General features: G+C 39.3%; 1 protein-coding gene across 1 annotated transcript; it reads left to right on the top strand.

The window, feature by feature from the left end:
* Positions 1-2,735: 2,735 nt before the first annotated feature.
* Positions 2,736-10,642, top strand: LOC104506476 (son of sevenless homolog 1-like; the record flags this gene model as incomplete). The annotated part of the gene is made up of 5 exons (XM_010147436.1): positions 2,736-2,861; positions 5,493-5,624; positions 6,152-6,316; positions 9,796-10,005; positions 10,499-10,642. Coding segments are annotated over 5 exons (777 nt in total), but the record flags the coding sequence as incomplete, so codon positions are not given.
* Between the last annotated feature and the right edge of the window lie 214 nt (positions 10,643-10,856).

Raw genomic sequence — 10,856 nt, 5'->3', positions numbered from 1 at the left:
TTTCTGTGTGTAGGAAGGAAGGAATGTTTTCTATCATTATTTAAGGGAGGGGTTAAGTGTTTAGATAAAAATATTACCTAAACGTCACTATACTTCAGAACTTGTTAGTCTGTTTTTATCGTGTGTGTTCATATATAGAACTGTGAAGAATCTGGTGGGATTCAGGCCTCCCTCTGTTTAAGGGTGATAAAGCAGGGTGGCCCATTTTCTTAAATTTAAAATCTGAGCTGATTTTATGGGAAACATGGAAAAACCCTCCAAACTTGATCTTTTTTTTGAAACTGGTCATGTGACAGTGTATACTAACTTGTTCTCATTTCTCATCTTCTGTTACTAAATCCTGCATCTTACCCGGTCTTGCATCATGTCTTACGTAATAGACTTCTTGGGACGTGCTTTGAGTACCCTCAGATAACACTGTTTCATTCTCAGCCTGAGCCTTTCGGCACTAGAGTAGTGCAGATGCTAAAGTTACACATTTCGATGATAATTGTACACCAAGCCATCCTGACATTTTCCTTTGAACCCCTAAATGATACTTAACTTACGTAGCACCGAAACTTATTTACTGCCTGCCTAATATAGGCAAGCTACGCTGGCAAGCCAACGATGCCTCATGATGGTTTCCTCTGCTGAGGTGGATATTGTACAGAAGTAGAGCTTGATGATGCCAGAGGACAATGGCCTTTGAGAAGAATGATGTAATTATCCCCCAAACATAAATGCGTATGTCCCCCAAAACATAAGCTGGGATTGGGTTCTTATTGTTGACTGTTTCAGCTGCCTATGGATAATGTTTCAGGCCACGGCCTGATGTGGCACGTTTGTTTGTTTCCTGGGGACTCTGTGTTACAGATCAAAAAGAGTTGTGATGAGGCGATGTAAGTCTACAATCTTGTTTTCCAAGCAAAGGAGAAAACAGAGCTGTTCTTTTTATTGCTCCATTTTATCATACTCTGTATTTTTACTGTTGGATTGACTTGGTAATTTAACACTTCATGAAATGCAAAGTGCTAGAGTATACTGTAGGGAGGATGTAATACAAATTTCTTCAGTGCTGCTTTCAAAAACACTCTGAAGGCAGCATCTTCAGGCAGCTAAGATCAGCTCTGATCTTTAAGAGAATACTTCTGCAAGTCTGTAATTTCTGGTATGAAGATGTTCCAGGCTGGTATAGTATTTCAGATGTCAGTGTTTGATTTGTAAATGCTTGGAACCGCTGGGCATGCTGTTACTCGGGTACCTCTACAAACACACACTGCAGTTGTGCACAGCGATGTTCTTAGGAAAAATGAAACTGTTGTTATAATCAAAATAGTTATGTTAGCTAGACAAATGGAGAGAAGCTCTCCTGCTCTGTTTTTGCCAGAATGCTTTTAAGTTAAAAAAGCAATGACTCCTGGAGATGTTTTTTAAAACCTGCTGCGTAAGGGTATGCAATCTGCAAGAAACTGAACACATGATCTAGCATATTTTAAATCTCAACAGCAGTTAAGTGAGCACCCGGACTGTGCCCAGACATGAAGTTTTCAAACTAATGAGTGCATTAGCAGGCAAGTAGGTTTCTCTTTGAGACTGTTGCATGTTTGAAATTCATAACATTTAGTTCTTGCTATAACTGCAAACGGGAGTGAAAACTTGGGTGTAAAATTCAATAATTATAGCACCATGATTTGAATACAGACATGGCTTTAGTAATTGGATGAGACAGATTGTTGGGTTTTGGTTTAAGATGGTTAAGTACTTATGCTAGCGATTGAGAACTGGTTGAGATGGTAAAATGATGAAATTGAGGCTTGAAAGATGTGTTGCGAAACTCAGCAGTCATCTTGCTCTGGCATAATATTTGTTGTCGGTGTAGGATTGAGATTGAACTGCCTTTTTTTAGGCTCCGAAGCACTGAGTTTTGCATACCTGAAATTTAAACTGGTTAAAAGTGTCCTATTTTGTGAACTGCAGAAGTGCAAAGGAAAGCTCTACCGGAGGCTTGTTCTGCAAGTTAAATAACTGTTTGGGAAAATAATGGGAGGAGCAAGGAGGATCACGCATCAGTGGATTTACACCAAAGAGAATTTACAGACACACCGTACAAAGGAATGTATGGGGACCAAACTTTCAAAACCTCTGAGCTGGCACTTAATGCTAGGACAACAGAGTGTCCTTTTTTGAAGTGTTCTTTACTCTAGAAGCTGACCTATTTTTAAAAGATCAGTATGAAAACTAACTTCTAGACCAGTCTCATTTTAGTGAGAGCTAAGTGAAGATGGGTTAAATAATTTGAAGGTTTTCTCTGTGAAAAACATTTTGTATTTCATTATTAAAGATTGAGTGACGAACAATGAGTTGTAAAAGGGAGAAAACTCCATGTCTAAAAATGTCTTGTAACATTAAGAGCTTTCACTCCTGAAGAGCTAGAGGAGAAAGATAAATATATGCAGGGTTCTTCAAACCGTTTTCCTAATTGCACTGCTAAGCACCAATATTAATTAGCTGTTTTCTTGACATTAAATGTCACTTACAGCTATTTGAGTACATCTAACATTTGAGATTTATATTTGTCAGGTGTAGGTGAGTGTTTTTCACTCATGTTTGTCTGGTGTGCCGTAACAGCTACGTTGTGGGTTGAGTTTTTTTCTGAGCTGTTTGGCTCATTGTTCTGTCATCTTTTTTTGCAAGTAAAACATGTGGTTTGGGGAAGAGCAAACTCAAAGCTTGAATCCTTCTGTTTCCTATAGGTTCAGGTGCAAGTCCATCCTAAACTTTCCTCTACTGAAGATGCGTTGCAGTATGTGGAGGAGTTAATTCTCCAGTTGTTAAATATGTTGTGTCAAGCTCAACCAAGAAGTTTTCTGGATGTAGAGGTATGGAGAATAATTATTACAAATCCATAATAATTTGAACTGTTACATAAAAAGTTAATACACTAATCATTTCACAATGTAAAAAGGAAAGCACTGATTATGTATTTTTATGTAGCAGAACCCACTGCATGAAGCTTGCTGAGTTACCCGAACTTGTTGTTCGATGCACAGTAAAACTCTCTGAACTGTATTATTGTGTAATAATGAGTGTATCTTGTGTACATAAAGCTGACTGCTTCCTTTCAAAAGCCCTTGTTTTCCCCCCTGGTACTGCGTGCAAACTGTAGCTGCTTAGTCTGGGGCTCTATGCTGCTTTCTCAGCATAGTGGTTTAGGCTGCCGTACCGCTCTCCCAGAAATTGGAACAAAAATAGTTCAGCCACTTTCTCAGAATGAGTTGAGGAACACTTCTGTCCTCTCTATAAAAGCCTTTTCTGTTCCAATTGCCTTTCCAAAGATCTACAACCTCAGTTGTTCAGAAAAGCAGCTTGGTGGTTGAGAAGAGGGCTTGATCTGAGAAACAAATTAGTTAAGCTAAATGAGTTAAGCTTCTAAGCCTATGAATATCTTGGTAGCCTTTAGTGCTTAACCATAATTACCATGAGTTGAAGACTTTGGTGCCAAGCTACAGACTCCAAGTGTGGTGTGACTGGTGGTTTCCAGTACTCGGGGTCTGTGCCTGTGCTGCATTAGGTAACAAAACAAGATGCAACTTCTTCACGTTCTGAAGAGAGTAGACTAATGCCAAAAACCCCACCTGAAAATCCCTTAAAAAAAAAAAAGGGTAGCTGTCTCTGAGCTCGAGGTTCATGAATTTCATCCTTCCTCTTCTCTTTTGAACATTGGCACCTCTAATGGTGTTCCAGCGTCCCCTTTAATGGCTCATCTGGTTTGCAACATGATTCTGGTCTGGCAGCTCAAGAGACAAGAGGTTTGTGGAAGATGGTTTAATACTGTGTTTTAAACAGGACCAACAAAAATCTTGACACGCAGCGTTGCGTTATGAGTCTTACAGCTGCGAAGTCAGGATGAGAAATGCAAGAATTGGAGATGAACAGGCAACCTGAATTTGTCTTCTTTAAGATTGTGTAATGATCCTCTAATTATATGGTCTTGCACCCTCATATCATGGCTGCTTAAACAGGGGTCATATTTACATAAGTGAGCACTTGCAGAAAAAGTAAAATGTGAAGTTCTGAGAAAGTAGATTTCTGGCATCTCAGCATATCAGATCTACCAAAATTGCTGACGTTTTGAACATCTAGAGACCTGTATGTGAGTTGTTTAGTGCGTGGGAGAGTGTAGGTGTCCTCAGGCTAGAAGGAGTAAGTAGGCTGGAGCATGTATGGTCTGACTGTAGTTGGACTGTTTAAAATACGTAGGTGCTGCTGGATGTTCTTTTTTCCTGATACGTTCACTGACATTGTCAGAGCAGTTTGCATGTATACAGTCTGGACCATGTGCTGATCAGTAAAGGTGAAACTGAAGACTACTATCTTGTTTAGTGACCACTCCTGGTTTAACCTCGGCTAGCAATAAAATACCATGAAGCCACTCTCACACCCTTCTCCAGTGGAGGGGGAGAATCAGAGGAAAAGACAAGGAAGCTCGTAAAATTTATATTCAATTATTAAATTGTTCTTATCTCAAGGAATATTATATATAAAGATGAATATATAACAATACTACTATTAATAAGTAATTCAAATAATAGAAAATAGAACATCCGATAGAGTTGCTCAGCACCCGCTGACCAATACACAGCCAGGTCCTAAGTAGCGAGAGTCAGAGCCAGAGAGCCCGAGAGCGACTGCAGCAGCACCTGGGCCAACGCTGTCAGCAATAGCATGACCAGGAAAGCTGGCTGACCCACCAACTCACTACTGAATGAGCCAGCAAAGGACTTAGTAAAGCAGCTAACAAAGGAGTTAGGGAAGGAGTTAAGGAGCTAACAGAAGAGTTAAAGACTTAGAGTTAAATGGCCCTTGAGCCCACTCCCTGCTTATGTACCGAGCATGAGGTGTTGGGGAATGAAATCCCCCTTTGGTCAGTTGGGGTCAGCTGTCTGAACTGTGCCCCCCAACACTGCCTGTAGTGAGAAAGCTGGGAACACAGCTGCAGTATCAGAACCTGAGAAAGCCTGTGAATTTGGTGCAAGCCCTCCCCAGCACCAACTAAAAACCACCTCATCAGTACTTTTCTCAGGGTAGATCCAGGAACACAGCTTCATGCCAGCCACTGTGAAGAAAGTTAACTCTTTCCTGACTGAAACCAGCACAACAGGGAATGAAGTGCTAGGATAAAATGTAGTAATGTATTTAAATGCTGAATTATCAAGCATGTGCACAAGGGCATCAAATTGTGCCTGAAATGGCAACCAAATCCTGGCAATTCTCAGATTTTGAGCCCTAGATTATCCTGTGATAATGGTATTCTGATACAGCCTTATGAATGCAATAAGCAGCATGTGCCAAAATGATAAAATTTACGTGTGTTATACAAGCTTTTATAGTTGAAGTACGAACATTAGCAAACATTCATTTGTTAAGTAATGGAAAACAATTCGATGATGTAGTAATCGTTCTAAGCTCATTCAGATTGTGCATTTACCCTTTAGTCCTGTTTTTTTAAGGATCGTGTGCAAAAAAGTTTTCCCCATCCTATTGATAAGTGGGCAATAGCTGATGCCCAGTCTGCTATTGAGAAGAGGAAACGAAGAAATCCATTATCTCTCCCAGTAGAAAAAATCCATCCTCTATTAAAGGTAAATTGTGATGTAATCTTGTTTTTTAGAATGCAGTTAGAGGAAGACACCTTTGTTTCATGTAATGTCTGTATGCTGCCTGAAATGTAAACAAAACCAATTAAGAATATCTTTGTTACGTAGTTTTATTTTAATTGTTCCTGTTTAGTTAATTGCATGTATTTTTCCCACTTAAAAATCAGTTCATTCTCTGATGGACAAACAAAGCCAAGAACTCATTTGCTATGAATTTGATTGTTCTTGTTTCATTTCGCATGGCTAAGAAAACACTCAAGAGACTTCTGGAAATTTGATTTTGGGACAATCATTGGCTGTTGTCACTTCCACAGTTAATACAGCAGCACCTGCAGTGACACTGTTCCTTCTTTAGGCCTGTAGGTTACTGTGTTTGTATTACTAAAACAGGCTGGATATGTGGTGAATGGTTGAGTAGGGTCTTAGTCTTACTGGTTTCAGTTGTAGCCTACTGTGTATATTTCATTGACTGAGTAACAGTGAAATGTTTACATTTTTTTTTTCCCTTTCAGGAAGTTCTCGGCTACAAAATTGACCATCAGGTGTCTGTTTACATAGTGGCAGTATTAGAGTACATTTCTGCAGACATCTTAAAATTGGTTGGGAATTATGTGCGTAATATAAGACATTATGAGATTACAAAACAAGATATTAAAGTGGCAATGTGTGCAGATAAGGTAAGCCTAACTCTTGTTTCTCATGTTAGCTGGAAGTTTTGGTTAAGTTTTGGGAGGACGTTTATTCCTTATTTGAGTACATGGAGTACTTGTACCTTTTGAAAGAAGAAATTGCTGCCATACAGTATGGTTTCTGCAATAGAGCAAAACTGTCAAATGCTAATTGAGCTTACAGAGCTGTTGCTTGTGCTTATTAATTAAGTCTGTCTTCCTTTTGATGTCACTTGCCTAAACTCAGCAATGTGTGAATGCTTTAAAAATTACTGTGAAGCAGCACTGTCTTAAAAATTTAACATTCCTAAGCTCCAGTAGTGGAGCCTTACTTTGCAGCTTGAAAAAAGGTGGCTGAAATTAAGTTTGGATGTTCCCCCAAAATAAATACGACTGTATTGCATGTAAAAAGTAATAGTTTGGTGGTCTGGTGTTTTAAGACAAAACCTCACCTGCATGACCATCTCACCTTAATCCTTCTTAGCAGTCCATATTTCTGTCTGCAGGTATTCTGTCTTGTAGCTTCAGAAGATTCATTAGGTTCAGGCAGGAATTACCTCACCTTCCAGCCCCCTGTCTTTCATGTCCCTTTGCTCTCCAGCTTCTGTGGCGGCCTCGTTAGCATCTCAAGTTTTCCATTGTTTAAAAAACAAAGCTTGAAGTTAACTTTAAGGGATGGGATTTAAGAATCTCTAACTTTGCTGAAATCTAGGGATTTTCAGATTTATTACCTCTTTTCAGTATTTTGTCTTGGTCTGTGTTAATAAAGATGTTCCGGTTCGGTTGTAATCGCCTCTGTGTTTCAATATTCCTGCTTCCTTTCTTTTCCTCCTACTTTCTTCTTTGTTCTCTCAAGATCTTTAAGAGTCAGGTACTTCTCAGTCAGCACAGCAGTCTTGGTAACTCTTGCTCTTGGGTATATCTGCCTGGGTCATTAGGGCAGGAGTGAAGGTGTATGTTTGAATATTGGTCACAGAATAACAGGAGGAAGCACTGTTGCTGCATGCTTCTTTCAGTCCTAGGAAAGGTGGTGAGCAAAAGAGCCATGATGAAGTTGATTTAGGAACTTACGTTTCATTGTGTTGGAGGAACTCTATGTACACAGAAGAAACTTTTGCAAGGCTGTAAAGCAGGCTTGTTGGTTTACTGCCTCAGCAGAACAAGCCAAGGTACTCCCAAGGTGTTTCTTTCCCAGTTGTATTGAGAAACTTCATAATATATGATGTTCATACCCATAACACGTGTTTTGCTTGTTTTAATTTTTTTTTTTTTTTAAACAAAACAATCAGAACAGTTTCTTGGTCCTATGTGCCATTTTTTAACTCAAGCGCTTTCACACTTGCTTTTCTGCCATCTCTCCATCTGCAAAATTTTGCCTTGTCTGCAAAAACAGAACTCCATTGAAATGCAGGCTGTTTTTCTTCTGTTTTCTGCTTGTGCTTCTGATTTCTCTAAATCCAGTATCTGGGGTATAGTTACTTTAATTTGTTTCTGTGGATTTCATAGTAACTAGATATACACCTTGTGAGTACAGCCTGGAATCCTCTAGCTCAAGTATGGGCTAAAACTGCCTCTGTGTATAAAGTTAAAAATGTTGGGCTTTACTTGAATACCTGCATTATTCCAAGCAATTTCCTACATTAGCGGCTCTATAATGTCCCATTCCCCAGAATTAGTTAGGATTCTCCTTATAACCTGAGTTCCATGTACATTCACTGGCTTTGAAAGATGAATCACCTTCTGTTCTTAGTGCTTCAGAGCAAGTCAGTCTTAATGCAAAATATCTGTTGTTCTGCTTTCAGAGAAGCTTAAGACCAGGGTGTGTAGCAGGGACCGAGAAAGAACCTGCTGTGTGCTCATTGCCCTCCTCACCAGACCCATGCTTTTTTGTGGAGTGTTAGGACAAGACCTGGGCGAGGAGTGGCTGCTCTGGGTAGGTCTGATGAACCTACCAGACCATGCCTTGAACTTAGATCTCCAAGTATTCTCTTGCAGAATAGGTCATTTGTCTGATATCAGTAGTCAGCAGCTTGGTTAACTGACATGTCTTCTGGACAAGTGCCTGTAACGTGCTTTAAAGAAAGACTTTTACTGTAAATGCCAGGGTAAATGTTAGTGGCGCTTTCCAAAGTTTACTCCTTGTTCTCCAGTTCTATAATTATTTTAAAAACACTTTCTGATTGTGTTTTCTGGCATTTTAAAAACTACTTCATGTTTAATGTGTTAGCCTTTCCTTTGTGTGGTTCTCAGAGGAGCGTTTGCAGCTTTGATCCTGCAGTGTTGTCAGTGACTGACAGCAGTCAGGTCAGTCTCTGCAGTAACAGGCGTAGCTTCACCTCTGTCTGTTAGGAAGGGAGGCTGGCAAGCAGCACTTGAATTCCAATTGATGTTGAAGTTCACATGTGCTGTTTGATACACTTCGTGACTTCCTGAAAGATATGTAGCTCTGGGCAGCAGTTGTGTTTATAAATACTGTCTCATCTGTCTATCCCAGGACAAAGTCATCTTGTAGGTTGAACTACGTCATATGCTAACTTCTCCTTAAGGTTTGCTACATCATTGTAGATTGATTGTGGACCCTCTTTAGGTTTTCTTTCTGCTAAAGATACTTCAAAGTAGGATGCCTTTTACTAATCTGCAGTCAACTTACTTACTTTACCTTGAAGATGTTCTGAGTATCATGGGAACAACCCAAAGTGTGATTTCTGTTTGCCTCTTGCTAAGTCACTGTAATGACCCCTTGGCTTAGATACCGTGTTTGGAAGAAGTGTTCCGTGAGGCACTTGAGAAGTTTGAATTATTAATTGCTTGTGTGTGGTAAACCTTGCTTGGGTATGAATTGGGACCTCTGATAATCCAAGGTTTTAGAGGTCCTTTTGTCTATGTAGTTCTGAGGTGTTATTGCCACCTTTTCTGAAGCTGATGCCCTTCCTTAAGGGTCCGTTTTGACAGGGAGAACTCAGGAGTTAAGGACAGAAACCAGGCTATGTAGTGTGTGGGCCGGGCCAGTATTCATCACTGATTAGAGTTCTAAGCATGATCACATGTGACCTCTTGTTAAAGCTAAAGCTGAAAAGCCAAAATGCACACACTTTTTGACATCAGATAATGTAGCATCTTCAGAAACTTAAATTATGCACAGCTAATTCAGGGTAATAGAATACAGGTAAATGCTAAATGTCTGTATATTTCATAGACCTCTTATGATTTTAGTTGATTTTTAAGACCACATTCTTGGAGAGATGCCTGGGTTGGTCTAAATGCTAGGATTTCTTCAGAAATTGCCACTGCAGATAATGACTTGCAAGTTCATAGCAATGAATATTGCGTTTGTAATGCTCGACCAATCGCAGAATGATAAAACATAAATCTTAGCGCTGATCAGTCTGATTTCATGGGAATAATAGACTTCCTTTACTGGTAACTTACTGGTAGATATTGAGAAGAAGTTGTTCTCACTTCCTGGGTTCCCTCTCTTTGCTACCTAGGTATTAATGGATATGTTCCATCAAGATGTGGAAGATCTAAGTGTATTAACTTTATCTGATGAGGAACCCTCCACCTCAGGGGAGCAAACCTATTATGACCTAGTGAAGTCATTTATGGCAGAGGTTCGACAATATATAAGGGAACTAAATCTCATTATCAGAGTCTTTAGAGAGCCATATGCATCCAACTCCAAACTATTTTCATCTCATGTAAGTATTGTACAAACCACAAAAAAACCCCACCCTACTACAAGATCTGTGAATCTAGATGAATACTTCACTGTTGTCCAGTTTAATGTATCAGTAGTAGAGGGAGACTTGTCTTGAGTTCTGAAAAGGAAATAGTAAAGGAGCACTTGTGGGGAAACACTGGTTTTGTAGAACTGGAAGAAACCACCCAATTTATTATATTCACTTGCAGGCCTATAATTTAAGGTTTGTCACTGTTGTTCTTTGTCATGTTTGAATCATAATTATTAATATATTTATACGTATATGGTCATTATTTTAAAAAATAAATTCTATGATCTTACATAAATTGCACAGAAAGTATACAATAAAATATATTATAAAATCTTGTTCTATTTAAGGAAGTGCTTGACTTTCATATAATGAAAGAGCAGCTTTGCACGTAACATTCTTCCTCTTAAAAATTGTGTCCAATTCCCTGTTGTTTTTTGTCTGATTCTGTTGCCTTTTGCAGGATGTGGAAAATATATTTAGTCGTATATCGGACATTCATGAACTTAGTGTGAAGCTGTTGGGTCATATAGAAGACACTGTTGAAATGACGGATGAAGGTAGTCCTCATCCACTAGTAGGTAGCTGTTTTGAAGACATGGCAGAGGTAAGAAAACACTTGGTGGGGGTGTTTTTTTGCTATTCATATATATTTTAGTGATTTGCACTTAGATGCTAAGTGCGTCTTTGTTCTAGCTGCCTTTGTTTAGGTGATGTGTATTCTTCAGTCCCACTGTGATGAACAGACTGCCTGTTTTTGAGGGTGCTTTTGCCTTTTTAGTCTCTAAACCTCAGTTTTTATAGGGCTGTTTGAACCTTAG

This window comes from Eurypyga helias, unplaced genomic scaffold (assembly GCF_000690775.1).
Source record: "Eurypyga helias isolate BGI_N326 unplaced genomic scaffold, ASM69077v1 scaffold43512, whole genome shotgun sequence".
Taxonomy (NCBI): Eukaryota; Metazoa; Chordata; class Aves; order Eurypygiformes; family Eurypygidae; genus Eurypyga; species Eurypyga helias.
The sequence above is the reverse complement of the archived record's forward strand: the minus strand, read 5'-3'. Positions and strand labels throughout refer to the sequence as shown.